Source organism: Sceloporus undulatus, chromosome 2, assembly GCF_019175285.1.
Source record: "Sceloporus undulatus isolate JIND9_A2432 ecotype Alabama chromosome 2, SceUnd_v1.1, whole genome shotgun sequence".
In the NCBI taxonomy this organism is placed as follows: domain Eukaryota; kingdom Metazoa; phylum Chordata; class Lepidosauria; order Squamata; family Phrynosomatidae; genus Sceloporus; species Sceloporus undulatus.
The window spans coordinates 278,624,209-278,651,912 of NC_056523.1; the positions used below are offsets into that span (position 1 = coordinate 278,624,209).

Consider the following 27,704-nt stretch of genomic DNA (forward strand, 5'->3'; position numbering starts at 1 on the left):
TCCAACATGTTCCTGTGGTCGTTATCTTTGTTTCCTTTATGTTCAGCAATAAACCCGCCTTTGCACTTTCTTCCTTGATCTTCCTTAGTAGTTGCTCTAGGCCTGGGATATTGTCTGCTAGTAGTATTGTGTCGTCTGCATACCTTAGATTGTTGATATTCCTTACTCCTGTTTTGACTCCTTCTCCTTCTGTGTGCAAGCCTGCTTTTTGTACAATATGTTTTGCAGACAAGTTGAATAGATAGGGTGAAAGGATGCAGCCTTGCCTGACCCCTTTGCCAACTGGGAACCATTTTTTTATTCTGTGTTCTTTTCCTAAGTACAGATTTCTCATCAGGATTTATCAGGTGTGTTAGCACTCCCATGTATTTAAGGGCGTTCCATAGTCTTTCATGATCTATGCAGTCAAAGGCTTTGCTGTAATCTATAAAAAAATTCTTTTGGAATTACCTGACACTCTCCGCATTTGCCACTGTATGTTTGCAGTGTGGTCCCTAGTGCTTCTTCCTTTCCTGATCCTGTCTAAGATTTCTCTCTCCATGTATGGTTGCAGAATTTTGAGCATAATTTTGCCTGCATGAGAAATTAGAGCTATGGTCCTATAGCTGCTGTAGTAGTTTGTGTCTACTTTTTGTCGCTGGGGATGTATATTGATTGTTTCCAATTTGTTGGCCATCTTTTTCCCCCCCATATCAGTTGACATACGTTGGGTAGCACTGGGGTTGATTCTGTCAGTACAGAGTGAAGCAGTTTGATTGGAATATCATCTGTTCTTGGTGATTTATTTTTTCCCATTTCTCTAATTGCAGCTTCCACCTCTCTTTTTACATGCTATATGCTACCTGTTGCCATTAACTAAAACAGGTTGAGTATCCCATGTCCGAAATGCTTGGGACAGAAATGTTCCAGATTTCATGGGTTTTTATCCTCAGATTTTGGAATATTTGTGCATATATAGATAGATATCTTGGCAATGAGACCCAAGTCTAACCATGAAACTCATTTATGTTTTATATACATTATATAAACATACCCTGAAGGTAATTTTATAAAATATTTTTTTGTAATTGTGTGCATGAAACAAAATTTGTGAATGCTGAACCATCAGAAAGCAAAGGTGTCTATCTCAGCCACCCATGAAAAAAGTTTTGGATTTTGGAGCATTTCAGATTTTGAGATAATGAATACTCAGCCTGTACAACAGTTTGTGTTTTAAATTTCCTCCTACATCCATTATGTTATAGAATTACTTATTTATATGGGATGGTTGATATGTATGTTAGTTTACAGAATATGGGAATATAGTTTCCTGTTCTCAGGAGTTTATACTCTAAAACAGGGGTGGGTAACTGTGGTGAGCAGGGGTGATTCAGGTTACAGGAATTTGAGGGCTGCACTTTTTAATAAAATAATAATTTAATTTTTTAAATTAAATCCAGCCATTTACAGAGTAATTAATTTTAAGTTGCGACTAGAATGAGGAGAAGAGAAGGAGGATGTGGGAGTGTCTGCAAAACAGGGATGAGGTTTTAAGGTGGAACTGGAGTGAGTGAGAAGATGGAAGGAGAAAGAGGTATCAGAAATGTAATATTTGCATAATGTTTGAGAGAATGGGAGCATTTCATAGAATCATAGAGTTGGAAGAGACCACTAGGGCCATCCAGTCCAACCCCCTGCCATGCAGGAAATCCAAATCAAAGCATCCCTGACAGATGGCCATCCAGCCTCTGTTTAAAGACCTCCAAGGAAGGAGACTCTATCACCCTCCGAGGGAGTGCATTCCATTGTCGAACAGCCCTTACTGTCAGGAAGTTCCTCCTAATGTTCAGGTGGAATCTCTTTTCCTGTAGCTTGCATCCATTGTTCCGGGTCCTGTTCTCTGGAGCAGCAGAAAACAAGCTTGCTCCCTCTTCAATATGACATCCTTTCAAATATTTAAACAGGGCGATCATATCACCTCTTAACCTTCTTTTCTCCAGGCTAAACATCCCCAGCTCCCTAAGTCGTTACTCATAGGGCATGGTTTCCAGACCCTTCACCATTTTTGTCACCCTCCTTTGGACATGCTCCAGTTTCTCAATGTCTTTTCTGAATTGTGGCGCCCAGAACTGGACACAATATTCTAGGTGGGGCCTGACCAGAGCAGAATACAGTGGCACTATTACTTCTCTTGATCTAGACACTATACTTCTATTGATGCAGCCTAAAATAGCATTGGCCTTTTTAGCTGCCGCATCACACTGTTCACTCATGTTCAACTTGTGGTCTACTTGGACTCCTATATCCCTTTCACACGTAGTTTCATTCAGCCAGGTGTCACCCATCCTATATCTGTGCATTTTATTTTTCCGCCCTAAGTGCAATACCTTACATTTCTCCGTGTTGAATTTCATTTTGTTAGCTTTGGCCCAGCTTTCTAGTCTATTCAGGTCATTTTGAATCTTGATCCTGTCCTCTGGGGTATTAGCTATTCCCCCTAATTTGGTGTCATCTGCAAATTTGATAAGTATGCTCCCAATTCTGTCATCCAGGTCATTGATAAAGATGTTGAATAGCACTGGGCCCAGGACAGAGCCCTGTGGGACCCCACTGGTCACTTTTCTCCAGGATGAAAAGGAGCCATTGTTGAGCACCCTTTGGGTTCGGCCGGTCAACCAATTACAGATCCATTTAACAGTTCCTTTGTCTAGCCCACATTTTGCAAGCTTGTTTGCAAGAATGTCATGGGGAACTTTGTCAAAGGCCTTACTGAAATCAAGATATACTATATCCACAGCATTCCCTTCATCTACCAAGCTGGTAATTTTATCAAAGAAAGAGATTAGGTTTGTCTGGCATGACTTGTTTCTCTGAAACCCATGTTGACTTTTTGTGATTATGGCATTGCCTTCTAGATGTTCACAGACTCTCTGTTTAATGATCTGCTCCAGAATCTTTCCTAGTACTGATGTCAGACTAACTGGACGATAATTGTTGGGATCCTCTTTTTTCCCTTTTTTGAAGATGGGGACAACGTTTGCCCTCCGCCAGTCTGCTGGGATCTCTCCTGTTTTCCAGGAGTTTTCAAAGATTATTGCCAATGGCTCCGATATTACATTTGCCAGTTCTTTTAATACCCTTGGATGAAGTTCATCTGGTCCCGGAGACTTAAATTCATTTAGATTAATAAGGTATTCCTCTACTATCTCTTTACTTATTCTGAGCTGAAATTCCTCTATTCTGTCCTCTGCTCCATTATCCTCAGGTTGAGCACCCTTTGCCTTTTCTGAGAAGACTGAGGCAAAGAAGGTATTTAGTAATTCTGCCTTTTCTCTGTCTTCTGTTAGCATCTTGCCATCTTCTCCACGCAGTGGCCCTACCGTTTCCTTCTTCTTCCTTTTGCTGCGGACATATCCAAAAAAGCCCTTTTTATTGTTCTTAACCTCTCTAGCAAGCCTGAGTTCATTCTGCACTTTAGCTTTTCTGACTTTACCCCTACACATGCCTTCTATTTCTTTGAATTCCTTTTTTGTGATTTCCCCCTTTTTCCATTTCTTATACATGTTCCGTTTCAAACTTAGCTCGGTTGAAAGTTCCTTAGTCATCCATCCTGGTTTCTTGAGACACCTCCCGTTTTTCTTTCTCACTGGAACTGTTTGAAATTGAGCCTTCAGTATCTCCCTTTTGAGAAAGTCCCATCCATCCTGAACTCCTTTATCTTTTAGTATTTCTGACCATGGAATTGCCCTCAATACTTCTCTAAGTTTACTGAAATCCGCTCTCCTAAAGTCTAGGATGCGTGTCTGACTATGCCTGGCTTCTCCTTTCCACTGTATTACAAACTCCAGGAGAACATGGTCACTTCCACCTAACGATCCCACCACTTGCACCCCATTAACCAAGTCATCCTTGTTGGTTAGGATCAGATCTAAAATAGCTGACCCCCTTGTTGCCTCTTCCACCTTTTGGACCATGAAATTGTCTTCCAGGCAAGTGAGGAATTTGCTAGGCCTTGAGGATTTTGCTGAGTTTGACTTCCAACAAATATCAGGATAGTTGAAGTCGCCCATCACTACTACATCTCTCCTTTCTGACTGTGTGGTCATCTGTTCTAGAAAGATATCATCCAATTCCTTAGTCTTTGCAAGATTTTACACTGGAACTACAGTGAGTGAGGGGATGGAAGGAAAAAATTCAGAAAAATTTTGCTAGCTTCTGGTATAATTTATAATAAAATCTTAAATTTTCTCTTTGTTCATGTCTGATGTCTACTCATCAGGACATTTTTATCTTCCCTTTGTTTTGCCTCTCTAAAGTGCCCTGGTGCTCTCATTATATGGTGATGTGTTCTGGAACTGGAACAGAACTCTACATTCTGTTTATTCTGTTCTCATTCCATGTCAAACAGCACTAAAATACCACCTTGATCAATAAATTAGTTGCATTGAATAGCAGACTAGAATAGTAATGATTAACACATTGGTGGCAATTCTGAATTCCAGAAATATCCACAACATAAGGTGTATTTACTACACTGCACCAAATGTCATATTTATGATATGTATTTTAATCAGAAATTGGACTTTAGACAGAATTATTTGTTGTGCTGTGGATGGCCCTTTATCTTGAATGACAAAGTCTCTCTGCACTGTCATTTATAAAAAGAAACATTTGGCATTATTGGACAACCCTATCATTGAATCTATAATTTTACTGAATGCAAAAGATTAAAAGGCACATTAAGATGTTTTGTTACTATGCTGTTACAACCTTAATGGTGGAGTTTATATATGTTTTGTGTTGGGTACCGTATTACTGAACTAATATTCAGTACCACCTTGATCAGTAAATTTCATTAATATGGTGTGGCATAGTTGGTTGACCAATGGACCAAGACTCTGGAGGCCAAGATTTGAATCTCTGCTCAACCATGGAAACCTTCTGGGTGACCTTAGGCAAGTCACACACTCTCAGCTTCAGAAAACCCTGTCATAGGGTTGCTGGAAGTCAAAATGACTTGAAGACGCACAATAACAATTTATATTGTATGATTTAGCTCCATAATGTAGCTTCTAAAGTATATGGATGCTAATAAATAAAACTAGATCCAGATTCTTGACTGGAAATCACCATAAGGCTAAAATAGGTAGGTTTAAAGGCTGTAGACTGTGACCAGAATACCACCATTCTATCCCATAATTGCACTGCTGCTCTTTTTGATGACATGAATTCCCTGCTAGAGTATTTATATGGAAAAGCATCCCATTGTCAGAATGTCTAGAAATTTGGGTATTGACATACATGTGAAGTTGTTTTAGCTTTCTAGCTAAAGTGAAAATCCTATATCCACCATTGTAATTACACACCTTTGAGAGAGAGCCATACAGCCTGCATCCCTTTTCGGTCTTTTCTAATAATCAGAATATCTTGGACTACATATACTAAAATTCAGCATTCCAGGTCATATAAGGCTGTACAAATATCTGTTATATGTTTTATACTTTCACAAATTAGCCAGTTTAGGAGTGAGGCAAAGTGTTTTTATATTAATTTTATAACTCACGAATGATGACTTTCCCTGTTAGCCAGAGGAAAGCACATATATACTGTATATATACACTGATATTTATTTAGAACAAAAGACCAGAAAAGTTTACAATTCTTACATTATGCTGTTTTAATAATTGTTACAATTTATCAAAGTCTTAATGTTGTTTCATATATTTTAATAGTAAGCAGTTCTTATTATTATCTTAGGTAGCAGGTTGCAATATAAATTTCCAGATACAGAATTGCAAAATATCATTAAATACATTTTCAGATTCATGATACAATTCATGATATTTTGTAAATTACTGGTGAAACCCAGTTTTCAGCTGGTGGAACTTTCTTCTTCTCACCTCTGCATTGCATCATTACCCTGCCTTCCCTGCCCCAGTTCCCTTGGAATTCCTTGTTCCATCAGTGGACTTCACCACTGGCTCTTGTCCAATGGAAGTGTATTTTATAGGCCATTTAGGAAGTGAAAGACCTAAATAATTTGGTTAAAAGAGCTGTAGATTAAAACATCCAAGCCTGTTCTTTCCTCATTGCAGCAGGATTGCATTTCCCATGTATCATCCACAAGGCCATCAATATAAGTAAATATTGTTGAATGTGGATACCAAGTCCTAGATGAACTGTATTCCCATTGCATGTGATTGACACCCAGAAGTTCATAGTGATGCAAGTACAGTATGTCAGCATATGGTAGAGCCATATGTGCACAGAAAAGAAAAGGAGTATTTCAGTACTATGTACATATGTGAAATCTTTTATAAAAAGGTGAAATGTTACATAAGGTAAACAATATTTGGATTGCTTTGTAACTAAGGAGAAATTGATTTATGTGTATGTGAACTATCTGTTGGGATAAAGTGCCCAGTTTGCTATTTCAAAATTTACCAAAACAATGAAAACATTACAGTATTTATAACTTCTCAGCAACAGGTTAAAAGAACAACAACAGCAACAAACCCTGTGTAATTTGGCATCAAAACAGGAAATATGTGAACCTGTCACTGTAAGCAGTCTCAAAGGGCAAACTGCTTTGCTGGAGCTAATTAACCTTAGAAAATAATTACACAAATATGCAAATGTTGTTTAGATAGTTCCATGTGTTATCAGCTCAGGTAGTCCATCATAACTGCAGACCTAGCGGTGTCTAGGTATTAGTATCTGGTGTAGTTGATAAGGCTTTGGCTTCTGCCTGCCTTCAGCTTGGTATTTAAGAATTAATGATGGCAATATTCCATTCATGATTTTAACCTGCATTTTGAAAGCTCCAAAAAGCACTGTATGTACTGTATGCACACTGCTTATCTGTATAGACTAATGGTTTGATTCATTAAAATGTTATATGCCTTGCCAGTTTTTCTGTCAAATGATACAGCGTTTTTATAGAAAAAGAATTTAAATCTACTTAATCTGCTATATTCTAAACAGGCTTGATAAAAATGTCTGTAAAATACCTCATTTGTATATGGAGGGTTTTATTTGAGTCTTGACCGGGTGCAGCTGATATTTTTCTGGTTCACGCCTATTTTAATTTTTTTGTATGATGTAGAAATGCTTTTGTACTGGTCTAAAGAACAGTGGATATGATTCACTGAAATCACTGCCATATGTAAAAGATGTTGCTGGAGATTGTCTCCCCCCCTCCCATATTAGTTCTCTCCAGAGTTCTTGATGAGCCACTTTTCCTATTTTAGTGTCCCATCACTGGTAATTTTGCCTGATGTCTCAATCCTGCTTTTCCAGTAAACAATATTTTGAAGTACTTAGTATATGAATTCTCAAGAACTGAGGTTTGATATAGGGGCTGTGCAGACCGGCAGTTTGGGCCAGCTTGGGGGCAGAGGCGAGGTGTATCGTCTACATGACGCACAGCCTGGCTCCACTTCCAGGGCGGTGTGATGCCACATGCAGCGTCACGGTGCTCCTCCGGTGCTGCATGCATATGATGCAGTGCCGAAGGAGCACTGCCAGGCTGCAGCAATGCAGCTATTGCACCCTTTGCAGGCTGTGAAAAGGAGCCGCTTTTTGCGGCTCCTTTTTGTGCCCTGCAAAGGCCATATCAGGGCTGTGGCATGAAGTTGTGTGGCCTCGATCTGGCTGTAACAGGGGTGGTTGGAGGCCACTCCTTTGGGGCTGTGTGCACAGCTCCATAAAGGCCCTGGTTTATGTCCCACCAATATTGAGGGAGGACATGGAAAAGGGCTTTCTCTGTGGTATTACCCAAGTTATGGATAGCCCTCCCCTTAGAGACCTAATTTGCACCGATGTTTGCTTTGATTTGGTGCTGAGTTAAGATATTATATTTATTAAAGCCTTTGAAATGTTATAAATTTGTCATGTTGGTACATGCTTTAACTTGTTTTGAGTTTTTAGAAAATTTAATATATTTTAGACTGTAAATTACTTTTACAGCTTCACATTTTAAATTGTTTAAAATTCAATTTGTGCCACCCTGAGATCCTTGGCTGTAAGGCAGGATTTAAATACTTTAATGAATAAAAGAAATACATATTGCATCTCAGGTTAGTGGCCTGAATGATGTAAAATCCATCACACTGATACTGTGAAACACATTAATTTGACTGATGTTTTTATCTGTCTTTGTCCTTTAGCCACCAGGGTGAGTATTGTTTGTTTTGGGGGTAGGCTAATATCAACTAGTAAAAACAGAAAATTCTGGCATTGGATCTCACATTGCAGATTATTCTACCTCTTCCTCGCCTTTGGAAATGAGGTTGGGAATTCAGCTAGAGTTCATACTTAAAACAACCCACCAAAAATAATGTTCTGAGTAAGCACACCGATTTTCATTTGGATATCTCAAACCTCACATGCACATTGTTTTGTATTCCATTCTTCCCTGATCTACTTGAAAACTGGCCTTAGAATTAAACTGGTCTTATAACTGCACCATAGCATGAAGCCCTTGAGAAGGTCTAGGGAAATGTCCCAACATGGTGTCACCATATGGATGTCTTAAAACTCACATTTCATGCACAAGCACCCCATTTTTTCTTCTCATACATGATGCAAGCAGGGACGTAGCCAAGGGGGGTTTCTTGGGGTCCGGACCCCCCCCCTCCCTTAGATAAAATGAATGGTGTGTGCTGCTGCGCCGCCGCCGTACCCAAGCCCCATCATAATGGTGGCACTTAGTCTGGACCCCCCCCCCTTCCCAAATGCAAGGGACCTTCCAGAGCGGGTGGTTCAACCACTAAGATGGACAGCAACTATCTTTTTGGAATGCTGAAGATATGTTTTCTGGTGTTTGTATCACTCAAAGGTTTAGGCCCCCTGTAAACTTGAGAAGGTACACAAAGTTGCTCCTATACCTACTGCTCTACAGCATAGCTCAGGAGTACAGGCTTTTCTGGAAGGCCTTGGCCAAGTCCCACTGGCTGATATAAATGAGTGAGACACCCAGGAGAATCAAATGCACATATAGCTCCAGTCTCTGGATGCAGAGTTTCTTTGACCGATGACCTGCCAGAATATAGAGTCCTGGGGTTGAGTTCACCAACCCCATCTTCAGTCACATAAAGTTCAAACATGGTGTTATCATGTGGATGGCCTAAAACTGACACAGGCACCTCATCTTCTCCCATGATCTTGCCACTTACCCCATGCCCACTTACCTTGACCTGTGTCAAGGTGCAGAAAGCTCCTTAAACTATGTACTCAAGTGGGCATGTCTGTCCCTTGCCATGTCCCTTTTATGACCCTCTCTTGACTTAGCCAAGTGTATCAGATCTGTTGGCTGTCTTTTGTAGCAGCTGTGGTTGTGAAGGTCAGTTTGAGCCCAGTGTAGTCCAGCTGAGGTCACTTTAGCCAGCCCGATGGGAGACAAGAGAATTCCTTTGCATCATAACTTATTCCTGCCAGTGGAAAAACAACTTAGGATTTTTTTTATGTTCTAAAATCCAAAGCAATAGAACTCGGCCCAGTTAGGGTCTATATATTTATTTTCCACCTTTTAGGGTGGCATCTTGAAGGTGACTTTTTGCTGTATCCCCTTTATGTACTTAAATGCTTCTTTTGGGAGCCACATGGTGATCTAATGGGAAGAGGTGAGATATGAACAAATTACTGATCTCATGTGACTGACATGACCTACATTACCCTTACTTTGAGCTAACCTGAATAGTTCATCCCTCTTCCCTTTTTTAATTAGCCTTTTCCTGGTATTTGTATATGTCTAACTTCTTTGTTTGGTATATGTTTAACTTCTTGGTCTGAATTCTGTCACAGAACAGGAGCAAGATATGCTTTCTATATGTCTTCCTGCTCTCACCTTTTCCCTTCTTTGTACTGTTTTTCGTTGCCATGTAGACTGTAGTTATCAGTCCTAATTTGGCTCTTCACTAACCTTGCCTTTAATTTACAGTCTTCCTGAGGACATGACAGCTAGTGATTGGTCCACATTGCCAAGGGAGTGGCTGACCTTTGCTGATAGTGGTAATTTTCTTTGAAAGGAGAGGAGTCTCCTAGTAACTTCAATCATTACTCTGTAAATCTATTTTTGATGCTTTAGTTAAGGTTTGTTTGTTATGTAAATCTCACAAAGGGTGGGATGTAGGCATAGTCATGCTTAGCAAATTAATCTCCTCTAAGTGTGGATCCTACCCCAAATAGTTGATTAAATATTTATACCTGCATTTATTTTCAGAAATACAGAAAATAGATTGTCACAAATATTGAAGCAGTAGAACAACAGAAGAATCAATTTTTATTTGTATTTTTTAAAAAATGAACAGAGAGCAGCAAATTAAAATAAAATGAGAAAAATAAATGCTTATTTTCAATCATGGCCATGAACCATTTGAATACTAGCAAAGAGAGAAGCTGTGTTAGAATAGTTAAGAGCATCTACTTGCAGTATGTAGGTGTCAATGTATGTGAGGCCTGGAACTATCAAACCATTCATCCAGTAGATTGTTTCATGAGCAGTTTCCCAAATAATAGGGGATGTGGTGGCTCAGTGGTTAAGATGCTGACTATGATGATTGCAAGATCGGCAGGTCAACAGTTTGAGGCCCAAGTGCCGCATGACAAAGTCAGGTCCCGTAACTAGTCCTGACTTCTGCCAACCTAAACCATGTAAAAATGCGAGTAAATAAGTAAGTTCCACTTGGGTGGGAAGGTAACAACATTCTGTGTAGTCATGTTGGTCAATAACTACAGAGTTGTCTTTGGCAATGCTGGCTTTTCGGCTTAATAACAGAAATGAGCACCGCCCCCTATAGTCAAGTACTACTTGACAACTTTATCAAAGGAAAACACTTTACCTTTTACCTTTTTCATAAATATTGTTGTCAGCACCTTTGCATGTCAAATACATGCCAAAAAAGAAAATGTTCATTGAAAATAAAATCCACAACTTGTGGCATGTCATCTAAATGTAACTGGGGTGAGAATAACACTCCATATGGTAGGCTGCAAATAATAGAATCATAGAGTTGGAAGAGACCGCAAGGGCCATTCAGTCCAACCCCCTGCTATGCAGGAAATCAAACTCAAAGCATCCCCAACAGATGGTCATCCAGGCTCTATTTAAAGACCTCCAAGGAAGGAGACTCCACTACACTCCGAGGGTGTTTGTTCCACTGTCGAACAGCCCTTACTGTCAGGAAGTTCCTCCTAATGTTGAGGTGGAATCTCTTTTCCTGTAGCTTGCATCCATTGCTCCGGGTCCTAGTCTCTAGAGCAGCAGAAAACAAGTTAGCTCCCTCCTCAATATGACATCCCTTCAAGTATTTAAACACAGCTATCAGATCATCTCTTAACCATCTCTTCTCCAGGCCAAACATCCCCAGCTCCCTAAGTCTCTCCTCATAGGGCATGATTTCCAGACCTTTCGCCATTTTGGTTGCCCTCCTCTGGACACGCTCCAGCTTCACAACATCCTTTTTGAATTGTGCTGCCCAGAACTGGACACAGTATTCCAGGTGGGGCCTGACCAGAGCAGAATAAAGTGGCACTATTACTTCCCTTGATCTAGACATTATACTTCTATTGATGCAGCCTAAAATTGCATTGGCCTTTTTAGCTGCTGCATCGCACTGTTGACTCATGTTCAACTTGTGGTCTACTTGGACTCCCAGATCCCTTTCACATGTAGTTTCAGTCAGCCAGGTGTAGCCCATCCTATATCTGTGCATTTCATTTTTCTGCCCTAAGTGTTGTACCTTACATTTCTCCTTGTTTAATTTCATTTTGTCAGCTTTGGCCCAGCTTTCTAATCTATTCAGATAATTTTGAATTGTGGTCCTGTCCTCTGAGGTATTAGCTACTCCCCCTAATTTGGTGTCATCTGCAAATTTGATGAGTATGCCCCCAATTCTGTCATCCAAGTCATTGATAAAGATGTTGAATAGCACTGGGCCCAGGACAGAGCCCTGTGGAACCCCACTGCTCACTTCTCTCCAGGATGAGAAAGAGCCATTGTTGAGCACCCTTTGGGTTTGCCCAGTCCACCAATTACAAATCTATGTAACAGTTACGTTGTCTAGTCCACATTTCACCAGCTTGTTTTCAAGAATATCATGGGGGACCCTGTCAGTAGCCTTACTGAAATCAAGATATACTATATCCACAGCATTCCCTTCATCTACCAAGCTGGTAATTTTATTTAAAAAAAAGAGATTAGCTTTTTCTGAATGACTTGTTTTTCTGAAACCAGTGTTGTGGCATTGCTTTCTAGATGTGCACAGACTCTCTGTTTAATGATCTGTTCTAGAATCTTTCCTGGTATAGATGTCAGCCTAACTGGACGGTAATTGTTGGGATCTTCTTTTTTCCCCTTTTTGAAGATGGGGAATCAGTGAAGAAAGTTGGAAATTGCAATTGGTAACAAATTTCTGGAGGGCCACACATTTGAACAGCCATGCTATGCACTGTTTCCTGCAACAAAATCCAATGCAAACCTCAGTCTTCATAGTAAGAACTATAGCTTCTGTGGCACATCTTATAGTGATAGGGTTACAGAACTATATGTACTACCTCCAAATACCATAAGAGCTACAATAGATGGCTCGGATGCATTCTCTGGTGTGAATGGAGTTCAGGTTTCCCGGTGAGCAAAAATACCAATTCAAAAATACTACTGTTCAATACAAAACAGAAGCCTAAACTCCTCAGACATCTAGGGGCCTAGAGGTCCTGTTTGCTTATACCTGTAAAATGTTCTGTGGACATAAACCTACCACAATTTGGTGATATCAGAATCTGATTGAATATGTCATGAGTTATCTATACAGTTGAGTAGTGAGTTATTAATATAGTAATATAGGAGATATTATTTTAAAATTGTGCAATATGTATATTTCAGACATGGGGGATGATGAGAGGTATAGTGTTGGTAAAAAACCTTGATGGTGGTTTAGAATCATAGAATTATAGAGTTGGAAGAGACCACAAGTGCCATCCTGTCCATCCCCCTGCCATGCAGGAAATCTCAACCAAAGCATAATTGACAAATGGCCATCCAGCCTCTGCTTGAAGACCTCCAAGGAAGGAGACTCCACCACGCTCCGAGGGAGTGTGTTCTACTGTCAGGAGGTTCCTCCTAATGTTGAGGTGGAATCTCTTTTCCTGTAGCTTGAATCCATTGCTCCAGGTCCTAGTCTCTGGAGCAGCAGAAAACAAGCTTGTGCCCTCCTCAATATAGCATCCCTTTAAGTATTTAAACAGGGCTGTCATATCATATCTTAACCTTTTCTTTTCCAGGCTAAACATCCCCAACTCCCTAAGACATTCCTCATAGGGCATGGTTTCCAAGTGAAGATAATTGCTTGGTACAGGAATACGCAGATATGTGTGGGATACAGTTTCTCACAGGATAAAAGGTGAAGAGGAGAAAACCGAAAATCTTAAAGGGGGGGCTGGGAAATTAGAAAGATGATGCATGGATATGTATTGATTTAGGGCAGGGAATTGTGAATATAGGGTTGATGCTTGGGGATGATGGCAGTTCTGTCTGCAGACATCTTCCTGTTAACATCTACAGTTACTGGAATAAAGTCCTTGTTGTTTGAAATACAGAAGGCTGGTTTACTGAACTGTGGGTGGGAGAAAGTGCAGTTATTGACAGGAAGTAGGCCCTGAAATGGGCTGTTCTTCAGTGGGTTATGACCAACTTTGGATCCAAAGCTTCTACAATCCTGTTAGATAATGGAACTCGTTTATCTTCCAATTGAGTCTGCTGGTGTTTTTTTTTAAAAAGATGTCTGGATGGTCTAATAGATAAATGTGGCCTCCATTCTGACTAGTGCACACATTAGCATTGTGGATGTGGAGATTACGCCATGTTACTCCTTGACACACCCCACTTAAATAAACTCTCTTCCTCATCACTGACATGGACAATTTCAGCATAGGCTTTATTATATAAAATGATAAATAATAATGTAAATATTATCAAAGTATGTTTTATTGTTAACTTTTTGGACTTACTGATATGGCAGCCTGAACTGAGCCATGAATCTTCTGTTAAAGAGAATGCTTTAGGGGAAGGCGGACAATATTATATGTTATTAAATATGTGTCATTTCTTGCCTCTACAGAAGGAGTCATGAAATGAATATGCATTGTACCTTTGAATTTTATGTATTTTAGAAGATATTGAGGAAAAAATTACTGTATTTTTCTTCAACTATCCAAACTTCTTTTATCTTCTAAGTAGTCTTTCACTGCTTTTCCAGCTCACTGGATTGACAGGTACTTAGTATCTGATATGCTTGATAATTTTAATAGTTCCTGACAAGATAGTAAGATACAGTAATTCTTCTTTCCTCTTGCAAGAGAACTAAAATAAAAATCATAATTAAGGAAAATACTTTTAAAAAAATTTCATGACCGTAAATAGTTTGTTACTTTCCCGTCAGCAAGCATTATTTTTGTTTTACAGAAGAGAGATAAAATTTGTTAAATGAGGCAGGAAAAGCTCCAGAGTTATGGCTGCATTATTTTTAACCATAAATTAATATTGTTGAGGGGTTATTTTAAACTTATGTCTTGGGTGCCTTAGGTAAGGGAAGCTCTTCCATTACCATACGGTTTCCCATAGTTGGAGTACATTTTCCCCTGGTTTATCAACTTTATTTATGTCAAAATTTTTGGTAGAACTGTTCACAAGTGTTGAACCAGAGCCATGCTGAAAACAGCAATTCTCTAGTTGATTTTCACTCTCATAAAGCCAAAGAGTTGTTGTTTCCTTTATTCTGCAAGCACCCAGTGAAGTAGCTCACGTGTAGAAAAAGGTATACAGTAATGTGATGACATGTCAATCTGACTGAAGAAAATTCTGACTTTTGTAATTAATTTTTAAAGATTAAAGAGATATGCTTTGGCCTTAAAAGATAGCATAACAATAGCAAAATGAATAAGTAAATGTTTTTAGTATTAATACTATAGGATTTTTTCATTTTATTAATAGCATTTATAGTACTGTATATACTCAACTATAGGTTGACCTATATGTGTATGTATAAATCGAGGGCAGGTTTGGGGGCCAAAATTATAGATTTTGCCATGACCCATGGATAAGACGAGGGTAAAACATGGGAGGCATACAGTGTGTGTATGTGTGTACACAGCAAGAGGGACTCTAATTGAGGCTTTTTGCTTCAGCATTTCAGCCTTCATTTCAGCCTTCACTCCCCAGACAGGGGAGTGTGTGGATGGGAGAGGGACTCTTAAACAAACAGCACTATCAATCAGTCAATCACCCAGGACTGTTTCTGCTTGGCTCAAGACAGAAAGAAACTGCTCTCCTCACTGCATTGGGAAATCTGAAAGAGCTTCTATTACATTACCATGTTGACGTGTAAATAAGTCGACCTGGGATTTGGGGGTCAATTTTTGGACATAAATTTTTCGACTTATAGATCAGTATATACAGTGTCTCTAATAAAATAATTACACTGGATAGCTTTTAATAATGATAAAATGGTAGAACACAACATGTCTTGCTCAAGTATGTTTGTATTCAATTAAATTTATCTCCCGTGTTCAGCAGAGTACTGTATCAATAGGATACTTTTAACCAACTGATGAACATTATATAAAATGTATATTTCTTCATATAATTTAATCTGACACCCTAAATATGAATTACATTTCTTTGGCAACTAGCAAAGTAGTAAGTTACTATAGAATAGTTTTAAAAATAGACTAATTGTTAAAAATGTAAACACCTTTACGTTTTAGAAAATGCTAAAGAATCAGCATTTTAGAAAACAGCAATATTTTTCACGGAACCTAAATAATTATTGTAATATAGCAGATGGGCCTCCCTGGAGGGCATTCCAGTGGCAAGAAGCCACCATTCAAAAGCTGATTATTTCCAGCTACCACAATTCTTCAGATGGCAGTAACATTTGGGGAAAGACCTTGAATGACAATTTAAGGAGATGGTCAGACGTTATGTTTGTAGCTGCACACTTTTTTCCCCCAGTGCCATGGCTTCCCTTTGACCAGTTTTGCTAGTGTCATTTGTTTAGCTTTATGTTTTTCAATTTGCTACAGGCATTATTGAGGTCATACATGTGAAGCACTTTGAGCATCCAGTGGGTCTTTTTTCAGTTATGTTGGTAGATGAGAGATTAAAAAAAAATACTTTTTCTCAGTATTTCAGAATCTACTTTGCCCTCACTGCTTTTGAACAGCAAACCAATAGTTTTAAATAAATCAGACCACTTATTTAACATGTTATGTTAGATTTCTGCATGTTGGTGTTGCTGTTCTGTTTAGATAGCATGATTCTTTACAGTGCAGTAAAGGTTATACATGGCTGTCTGGAATCCTTGGTTCAGTATATCATATGCAGAGAATTTTTTCCAGTGGTGTTCACTCTCATTGGAACTGTTGAGAACTATCTTATGAGCGATGTTAGCACATTTATCTAAATATAATGTTTTCAAATGAAGTGATTGTAATGTGCTGTTGGACCCCAGAGTTATAACAAATTAATAGGACTGGAATATAAATAATTATAATCCAGATTATTTTAACCATTGAGAATAATAGATAAATGTAGACTAAACTGTTAAAACTGATGCACAGTGCATACTGTTGTGGGTTTTTAATTATGACAGTTTCAAAGAGGCTGAACCCTGTATGTGTTAATAGATCCAAAAACAAAATTCTTACCTGTTGAAATTACCACAAGGATTAAATTTAGACTTTAATGGAATCTAATTGAAACAGATCAAAAGTTTCACATAACCTGGTGAATGAGCTACACATATGCTGAGCTTCAGAGTGAGATATTGGATGGGGAGATAGAGTGTAAAGTCCAGCCACAAAGAACTATGCCACATCTCCCCTTTTTGTTCCTCTTGAACTAAAATTCCACCTTCCATCCTCCCCCATCACACAGCCATTTAGAGACCAATGGTCAGAGTGTCAAAGATGAACATGGATCATGAAAGAAGCAACTGGTTTTGTCTCTGTAGTCAGATGCGTTTGGATTTCTTGGTTCTGGTGTTGTTGTTTTTACACTGTCACCTTTTTGAAATTCCTTAAAAATAACTTTCTTTTATTTATTTTTCCCATTCCAATATTGTAAAGTTTTAAAGAATTTTTATCTTGTGAACCACCTTGGGTCTCTTTCTGGGAGAAAGGCAGCATAGAAATTGAATGAATGAATGAATACATTTGTTCTTTAGGTACTGGCACATGCCAATAAAGCCAATTTATACTCCTCCAAGTGAATATACAGGAAGTTTTTGATAGTTTGCTTTGTTTTTGTTTTCTTTTGTAACCTTGGTTCCTCCATCATTGTGTTTTTGGCCTGTTTAGATTATGAATCTTTTTGAATGGGGATTTCATGTTTATTGTTTTGTGAAGCACCTAATATTGCTCAGGCACTATACAAATTATCATAGATTATAATAAATGCTGGTTTCTCTTTCTAGGAAAATGGATCCCCTGAAGAACATGCAATTTATGTATGGGACCACTTTATCTCCCAGGCAGCAGCTGAAAATGTATTTTTTGTTGCTCACAGTTATGGTGGACTTACATTTGTAGAACTGGTGATTTTTTAAACATATCAACAATTCCTTTTATCCTCTGTTTTTTTATATATACAGTATATTTACAAAGATGAAGCTTAATTTTCTTTTTTTTTAAAAAATATGGACTAAAACTGTCTCTCCTCTACATCTATCAGCTATTGTTCTTTTCCTTTATATGTTGTAGACATATATATATATAAATATCATGGCTAAGTAAAAGTCTCAAGGGCAAGTTACAGACCGCCCTCAAGCGGCCGTTCTCCTGCCACCGCCATTCGCTGCGGAGGGAAGCCCCAGCGGCCAGACTGCAAGGCTTCCTGGCACAGCGAAAAAGGAGCGCCGAAATGGCGCTCCTTTTCAAAACACGGAAGTGGCACCACGAGGGGCAAAGCGCGCCCTCGCGGCGTCACTTCTCCCGCGACACGTCTGGACGCTATGCATCCAAGACGTCAAAATGTGGATGGGCGCCGCCATTTACGACACGCTTCATGCGTGTTGGGGCTGGGGCCGGTTAGGAAGGGGCGATTCTTCCTAACCCTAACACGCCCCTTCCTAACCCTAGCACGCATGGAGCGCGTCGTAAGTGGCGGTTTGTAACCCGCCAAAGATTCCACTTAGTGGTGGGATCAAATAATTGACTCATAACTCAAAACTGCAGTTGCAGACTTGAAGTCAGAAGGGGAAAAAACCTCAGGCACTGATTAAGGAGGCTAGTGAAGCTCCTTCTATCAGCTGATAGAAAAATCAGTACAAAGTGGTGGCTGTATTTTGGGGAGATTTTCCTTTTCAATAAGTTTTTGAAGTTAAGTACTTAACTGTGCTGGTTCTCCTAAATAGCAGTTTTAATAATATTAACCACAGTATCTTAGGCCCAGTACAGATGGGGAAAAAGCGCCGTCTTCAGGCCAAAACAAGAGCTTGGGAGAGCAGAACGACCACATGCTCCCAAGCCCTAGTATGTGCCGGAGGCAACATTTTGGCACACATGCATTCAGACAGTGCACACGCCGATGATGTGTCTTGTGTGACGCGTCCAAGCGGCGTGGTGCACAAGAGATGTCACCATGCTGGTCCAGGCGCTAATGGCCACCCGTTTCTTCTAATATGTACAGCCCCTTAGTTATTTCTTTGGGATGGACTTGGAGGCAGTTACATTGCAGCCAGTCTCCAAAAATGGTGCTGTGGAATTTCTGTTCCATCCTGTTGCCATTGACATTTCAAGTGTCTCAAGATTCTGGATTCTCCCTGTGCTTTTCAACATCTACTTGGAACAGTTACTTACATCTAGAGGTTTGGAATGGTATGTCATCATTATAACTGTGAAGCAGTTCTATCTGTCTTTTCCATTAATCCCAGAAAGACGGTTTAAATGTATCACATATAGAGCATACTTTTAAAACACACCTGAAACTTCATTTTCCCCCAAAACAGGCCAGCTAAAATATTAACTGATTCTGGTCAATGAAGTTATATTGTGTCAGTGCTTTTCCATCTGCATTCTTTGCCTGTATCTGGTCCAAATCAAAGTGTTGGCTTTAACCTTCAAAGCTCTGAATGTCCTGTGGTCAGGTTACCTAAAAGAGCACCTCCTCCCATGTGGATCTACCGGTACTCTTTCCCTTTTTGTCCAGTAAAATTCTGAAACTCCAGATGCTATGGAGAAAAGATTGTAAGGCTGCTGATGAGTGATGGCTTAAAACAAAATCCAAAGGCAAAGCTGATTCCACGAACCACAACGTTCCTAACAAAGCTGTGCAATTGAATGCAGCTTATGCTTGTGAATGTGTGTGGGAAATGACAGAACATTTCTTTGAAGGTCAAAATTGGGGGGGGGGGAGTCACAAGCAAAAAAAACTGCATTGTGCTGTACCACCTTAAGCAAAAAATAGGTTTCAGGACTACCTCCACATCCATTGCATGAGACCTTAAGTTAAAGCCATAGCTTTAATGGCAAAGGGAAAGAGAGAGAGATGAAGTTTCCAGAAGGAGGAAGAAGGAAAAAGAGGATCAAGAGAACTAACTAGTTAGAGATGAAGTAAGAGTGAGGTGAAAATTAATTTATTTGAGGTGATTTAGATGGGAAATATCTCGCTTTTTATGATATTTGAATAGTAATTATATCTAAAAATGCTTCTTAAAATGCAAATGAACATACAGTCGGCCCTTCTTATACACGGATTTTTTATACACGGATTTAAGCATACACGGTTTGAAAATGTTCCAAAAAAGTATAAATTTACCTTGATGTTCCATTTTTTATTAGGGACACCATTTTGCTATGTCATTATACTTAATGGGACTTGAGCATACACGGATTTTGTTATACACGAGGGATCTTGGAACCAAACCCCAGCGTATAACAAGGATCCACTGTATGCATTTTTGGGTAAATATGTGTCCTCTGTTATTCACTTTTGTGATGGTGCATTATTCCTTTGTTTATCTCTTTTAAGGGGGCAGTGCTTGTGTAGCATCCCAGCTCTTTGTGTACTCTGGGAGTAGGTATATCTGTACTTATGTGAAATGCCATGTATTTTATTTTGTAGAAAATTAAGCTTTTCTAATGTGTAAGCCTCTTATGGGGAATTTAAGAGTTAAGTAGTAGTAGTAGTAGAGACCAAAAATAGTAGTAGAGACCATTTGCCTTCCAGAAGCAACATGGGCAGGTTATAGACCGCCGCTTTGAGGCGGTCTCCTGCCGGCGCCATTTGCTCCATGAGGGAGCCGCAGCAGCCACACCGCGCGGCTCCCACGCGGAGCAAAAAAGAAGCTCCATTTTGGAGCTTTTTGCAGCGCCTCTATGACGTCGCGAGGCGCCTGGGGCGGACTCGCGATGTCATAGATGCCGCGCGACGTCCGGACACACAGCGTCCGATACATAAAGATGGTGGTGCCCGTATGAACAGGGTGCCGCCATCTTGTATGTATTCTATACGTACTAGGGTTAGGGAGGTGCGGAAGCACCGCCCCTTCCTAACCCTAGTACGTATAGAATACGTACTAAATGGCGGTGTGTAACCCGCCATGGAGAGAAGAAACTTGCTGTCTGTTGAGACTTTTTTCAAGATGTCCGTTGTAGTTAGACTATCAAGGCCTCCCTTGTAGTAGTAGTAGTAGAGACAGTAGAGTAGTAGAGACACTTTAATAAACAGTTATTTCCTTCTAGGTTGTTTATGTTTTCCCTGCAACCCTGAAAACTTTCTTTATACAGTGAGTCCTCAGTATCCTCTGGGGTTTGGTTTCAGGGCGCACACAGATGGTGGAAAACAAAATTTGTAGATGCTCAAGTCCCAATGTATACAGTGGCATAGTAAAATGGCATTCCTTATATAAAACAGCAAAATCACGCTGTGTGTGTGTGTCTGTGTGTGTGTGTCTCTGTGTTGTTGTTTTTAAATTGTTATGTGTGAATATTTTCAGTCCATGGTTAGTTGAATCTGTGTATATGGAGGGCTAAATGTAACAGGAGATGAGCAAAGTTTAGTCCTTCAGATGTTGGACTGCAACTCTTGTCAGCCCAAACTAGCCTGGTCGATTGTAAACAGTGCTGGAAGTTGCAGTCTGTTTACATCTATAGGCCTACACTTTGCCCACACTTTCTTCATAACAGCCAGAACATGCAGAGTGGCATGTAAAAGCAGTGCTTAAGAAGAAGAATATGTGATGTGAGATTATATTGCAAACTTTCTAAAATATTCTAGTGTTCAAATTATTATTATTATTATTATGTTTATGTTTATGTTTATGCTTATGTTTATGTTTATTTATATACCGCCTTCCTCCCAGTATAGGAACTGAAGACAGCTAACAAATCTAAAACAGTCCAGGCTAAAACACTATAAAACATGCAAAATACAAGTTTAAAAAACAATTAAACAGTTCAAATAATTAAAAACATTACATTATTAAAATTTAAAGTTTAAAACTCTTTAAAACAAAACAAAACAGTATTCATATCATGCGAAAGCCTGGCAGCATAAAAACATCTTTACCTGCCACTGGAAGGACAGCAGGGATGGAGCCATCCCGGCCTCCCTAGGGAGGGAGTTCCAGAGCGTGAGAGCAGCCACTGAACAGGTCCTTTCTCTTGTTCCCACCAAACACACTTGAGAGGGTAGTGGGACAGAGAGAAGGGCCTCTCCCGATGACCTCAATATTCTGGGGGGCTCATACAGGGAGATACGGTCCTCCAAATAGCCTGGACCCAAGCTTTATAGGTCAAAAACCCGCATTTTGAATTGTGCCTGGAACGGACTAGCAACCAATGGAGCTCCCTGTACCTGTCTCTGGTTAACAGCCTGGCTGCAGCTCTTTGAACCAGCTGAAGTTTTTGAGCACTTTTTTTTTTACATTGTAAGCCTGAGGGCAGGGAACCGTCTGAATAACTATCTATAAACTGCTCTGAGAGCCTTTAGGGCTGAAGAGCAGGGTATAAATACCATAAATAAAAATAAAAATAAAATAAATAAAAATAAAAATAAAATAAATACTTTTCAAAGGCAGCCTCACATAGAGTGCATTACAGTAATCCAAATGGGATGTAACCAAGGCATGTACCACAATGGCCAGGTCTGACTTTTCCAGGAATGGGTGCAGTTGGCTCACGACTTTTAGCTGTGCAAAGGCACTCCTGGTCACTGCTGATACCTAGGCTTCCAGGCTCAGCACTGAATCCAGAAGTACCTCCAAACTATGAACCTGAGTTTTCAGGGGAAGTGTAACCCCATCTAACACAGTCTGAATTCTGTGTTTCGCAGATCTGTCTTTTGATTAACAGAGCACCTCTGTCTTGTCTGGATTAAACTTCAATTTGGCCCTTTGTTTGCCCTCATCCAGTCCATTACAGCAGATAGATGCTGGTTTAGGACAGAAACAGCTTCCTTGGAATTAGGTGGAAAAGAGTGATAGAGCTGGATGTCATCAGCATACAGATGACATCTTACTCCAGAACACTGGATGACATCTCCCAGTGGTTTCATGTAGATGTTAAAAAGCATAGGAGACAGGACTAAGCCCTGAGGGACCATCCCCAGCATCACCCTCTGAGAGCACCCCTCCAGGAAAGAGCAGATCCACTGTAGAACAGTACCTCCAAGCCCCATCCCAGAGAGGCGACTCAGAAGGATGCCATGGTCGATGGTATCGAAAGCCGCTGAGAGATCCAGCAAAACCAACAGGGACACATTCCCCCTGTCCAATTCTCTGCGTAGGCCATCCACCAAGGCAACCAAAGCTGTTTCTGTCCCATAACCATGCCTAAAACCAGACTGATATGAATCTAGATAATCTGTCTCATCCAGAAACACTGAGTTGGCAAGCCACCACATGTTCCAAATGGAAGTTTGGAGACTGGCCTGTAGTTATCTAGTAACGTAGGATCCAAGGAAGGTTTTTTTCAGAAGAGGTCTTATCACAGCCTCTTTTAGGCATGTTGGGACCCTGCCTTGCTGTAAAGAGGTATTAATCACTTCCAACTTCTGCTAGTTTAAACTGAACCACTTACTGAGGATATAATCAAATAAATCACAATTTCAAACATCTCACAATAAACTGCTCATTTCCTACAAAGGGGCCTGAGAGCTTCACACTGAAAGATAGAGAACCAAGTCCTATAGCTCTTATTGCCTTTGTTGTTCCCAATGAGGTTAAAATCATTGAAGGTGTAGCCTGATGAGCAGACCCTTCCACTGTGTGTGTGTACATTCATGTTGCTGTCAACATACAGTGAGCCCATGAATAGGGTTTCTTAGGCAAGGAAAACTCTGAGGTCGTTTTGCCAGTCCTTTCCTCTGAAATATAGCCTATAGTACTTGGTATTCATTAGTGGTATTCCGTTGAAGTACTAACCATAGCAGATCCTACTGGGCTTCCAAGAAAAGGGTAATCTGGTGTCCTTAGTGTATTTAGCATGCCATCTCCAAATAACATGTAGTTTGGGTAATTCTAACACTAATTCCTCTTCTCTCCCCCATATGGTTTTTTTAAAACTATCATTGCCTGATGAAGGAACTTATAGTTTGAAATCTTGCTCAAAAAATTTTATGCTTTTTTCTGAGCTTCATAAAAGTATAACCACTATATGTTCTCTAAAAATTAGGTACAAACATATATACTAGTATAAATGCATTAGTCATGTGGCCAGAAGCCAAAATACAAAACGTATCTTTAGAAGTTATTTGTTTTTGATACATAATGGAGATGGCAACGTTACAGATTTTACATGTAAGGTGATAATCCTGCAACTAAAATTAATTGTTTGGTTTATTTACTCATTGACCACTTGATAAGTGGATTTATTATAGAAAATAGATGTCCGTGCTATCTTTGCTTGCTAGACATTTAGTAAGCTTATTATTTGGCACAACTAGGAAATTATATATATATATATATATATATATATATATATATTCTTATTATTTCCTAGTTTTTCTAGTATCAAGCAAGATTTTGTTTTTCAATAATTTTTATTTTACTATTACTTCACTGTTTCTTCAACTGTGTGTTATGAATCGAAGAATTATCACTGGAGCATCACAAATATTTAGCTGATATGTCCAATGATAATTTTCATGTTTTTTTCATCTGTTGTAACCAGAAAAGGATGCATACACAGTTCTAACCATAAATAAGTAATGAAATCTTTGCTGTGAAAAGGCTTATTCACACTTAACTTTTTTAACATTTTAGAAAATGAGTAAGGTTTCACTACTTTGATTTTTTTAAAAACAGATTATTTGATGAATATTTTTGATCTCAATAGGATAAACAATGTTAAGTTTGGTAATCTTTAATATAAAAGCTAAATACTTGCCTAAAGAGTTAAAATTTTGAATAGTTTTGTACGGATACACACCCACCCACAACCCTTTTTAGTCACTGGCTTGAGATGGCATGGCTAAGAGATGACCAATGTGTCATTCCCATTTTGCTTGTTTCTCTTGTCATGCTGGTGGATATTTCTTCACTTTTGTTCTACTTTAATATGAAGCACACAGATGTTTCAGAACACGATTTGACTTCTGACCTTGGGTCTTCTAGGGTCATGATACTCAGGGCCTGTGAAATTATCACAAGCAGAGCTAAAGTTTTCCCCATCGCAGGAAGTAAGCAGTAAGTAAGAAGTTAAAAAGGAGCTTTGTCAGTTAGACAAGATGGTCTCAGTAAGGGTCAGCTTCTGTAGTCTGCTATCTCTGCAGGAGGTGTGTGCTTGGGAGGAAGAAGATAATATATAACGCTGGCACATCACATATCTATCACACATGCAAAATTAGATCTGAAGAATATATTTCATAGAAGACTTGCATTTAAGAAAAGATCTATATAAACAGTGAAAGAGAGTTTCAAGAATGAGATCAATACATTTATTTTCTATAAGTATAGACAAAGTTCATGTGTGTGTTGAATTAAACAATTATTAAATCAGCTTTTGAAATACATTACTTTTTCAAGTTACTAATTATTTTTCAGTATTTAAATTATTAGCCATGTCTGTTTTATAAAGTAATATGTCTAACAACAATAAAACTACAGGTTTTTTTAAATAATTTATTTCTCAAATAAACAAGCTGTTTTTCAATATTTATCTGTCAATAGGAAGTGTAAGCTTTTCTCTGTATGTAGAAACTTGTTTCTAAAATGAAAGGGTCCATACAAAGTGATTCTTGCATGTGAAAGTGCCATGACTAGTGGAAATATACACTTGTGTGCATGTGCACGTGCATGAAATGTACATCTCATCGCTCAAATGGGCCCAAAAATATTGCACATAAAAATTTAAGTAATCTACTAAATTATGCTAAACACTGTTTTTCCTGCAAAGGTATTGTGACTCCTTTGAGTAGGGGGAAATGTTATTTTGGAGTAGGTGTGGCAGAGAATGTTGTTTTGAAGAGATCATTATATTATGAAGGAACTGAATACTGACTTTTTTTTAAAAATCTATTTATTGAATTTTATGCCCCACGTTTTTCCCAGGATGGGATCCAAGGCAGCCTTTCCTGGGATGGGATCCCAGGAGACTATAACCTTTACAAGTGTGTGAGACTAGTTTGTATGGTCTGCCATGATTTCCAAACTCTTTTTGGCTGGTTCTTGGGTGGTTCTCCCAAAAGCTTGGTCACCACTTTGAATGACTGGGTGATGCAGGCCATGAATAAATTGTCTCCAAATGTCCTCAGCCAAATCCCAGGGCTAGGTCACTTCTTTGACATTCTGAAGAGCTGAGGGTCATAAAACCTTTTGGAAGAGCACAAGTGGTGGAAAATGTGCAGCCAATATCATTAAGAAAGAGGCCATTCTTGAGCCTGCTGAATCACAATAACGGCAATATAGAAACCTTGCACCTCTCACACCTTTGTGTCTGCTGGCCAGAAATGATATTTTTTGATGGCTAAGGGGCCTATTTGACTTAGATAATAAGGTACAGAAACAGGCAAAAGTTAATTGTGATAAATTTGCATTGCATTTTGTAGATTAAAGCATTCATATCTGTGCACTGGATGTAAGTATTTTAATAGTTGGATACCACAGTGTTTACAGAGTTGGGAATGGGTAAAGCTAAGACATCTTTTGATCCTCTTATGGATACTTTCAGCTTCTGAAATCTGTAGATATGGATAAGTTTCATGGGGGAACAAGGCCTAGTTACTGAGTCATAAATCCTTTCTAATCTTAGGTCTTAAAGTCCACCATAAAAGGACTGGGTTTCTGAATCTCAGAAATACCAAATGCTTCTTTAAAAGAGTTGTCATTATGGAGACACAGTGGTTAAACCCCTCTGGAAATCATATCTAGACCCCCTCAGTCTATAATATCCTTAATCAACCACCTATTTTAAGCAAGTTTCTATAGTGAATAATGGCCTCTCAAAGCCAACTAAGAGAAACTGGTTTACTGGAATCCATTCCAATTTGAAAAACCTTGGTTGTGCAGAAAGATGAGCAACACTGAGGAGGCTCAAAGGCAGTGCTATCCTATTTATTTTCCTGGATATCATAGTGGCTTTTCATGCTATCGATCACGGTATCCTTATGAATATGCTTCTGCATTGCTTGTTTGGTGCATATTTGTGGAACATTGTGCTGTGGGGACTTTTATTTTATCCATTGGTCAGTGGGGCACAACAAGATTTCGTCTTGTCTCCTGTGCTACCTATCCATAAGCAGTCATCCAGAGACTTGGGCTTCAGGGTCCTTAATGTGCAGGTGAACACAAGACTGTTTTTCACTTACTAATATTATGGAGGCTATGGAACTCCTTAGTAAGTAAGTGCTGGCGAACTTTAAGAAAGGTAAAGGATGAGGGTAAAAAAGTTCATGCTGAGTTCACATGAAACAGAACTACTTGGGGAGGGCATAATGTGATCTGAATAGATGGGTTCTGCTGATAATGGCTGGGGTTGCACTACATTGAAGACTTGAGTTCATACTGCAGGAGGGATTCTGTACTTGCCAGTGACTGTGAAAGTGAGGTTGCAGTGTGTGAAGGTGAGACTCATCCATACGACTACTTTTCTTGGATGGCAGCCCAATGGGTCTTTTTGATCCCAGCACTGCCACCAATTAGGTGAAGATGATAGACATTATCCCACCAATTCTAAACTCAATTTCAGGACTCTCTTAAGTGTCTCCTGCACAATAGCCGGTTTACAAATTTCCCCCTGGCTTGGCACCAACTGTTCTTTGGCAGCCACACCTCCACTAGCTAATGTGTTCCAAACGTTGGTAGCGTTTTAATGTGTTTCTGAAATCACTTCAGAAAGCTTCTTGTTGAAACAAAATAAGAAATTTATTTGCAAATCAGGCTGAATACAGTATCTCTTTTAGTGGATGGTGTTCACAATGGATACAGTGTATAAATACTTTCTTAGTTACACAGTTTTAACAGTTTCTTTGGCTTGTTTTTGTAATTTTGTGTGTGTGTGTGTGTGTACACACACAGTCGGCCCTTCTTATACACGGATTTTTTATACACAGATTCAAGCATACACGGTTTGAAAATGTTCAAAAAAAGTATAAATTTACCTTGATTTTCCATTTTTTATAAGGGGCACCATTTTGCTATGTCATTATATTTAATGGGACTTGAGCATACACGGATTTTGTTATACACGGGGGATCTTGGAACCAAACCCCAGCATATAACAAGGGTCCA

General features: G+C 39.2%; 1 protein-coding gene across 1 annotated transcript in view; it reads left to right on the forward strand.

The window, feature by feature from the left end:
* Positions 1 to 27,704, forward strand: part of FAM172A (family with sequence similarity 172 member A) — a 333,167-nt gene that overhangs the window by 138,247 nt on the left and 167,216 nt on the right. The window contains exon 8 of the mRNA XM_042447786.1: positions 17,451 to 17,570. Coding sequence (XP_042303720.1) covers positions 17,451 to 17,570 — 120 coding nt within the window. The remainder of the gene's footprint in view (positions 1 to 17,450; positions 17,571 to 27,704) is intronic.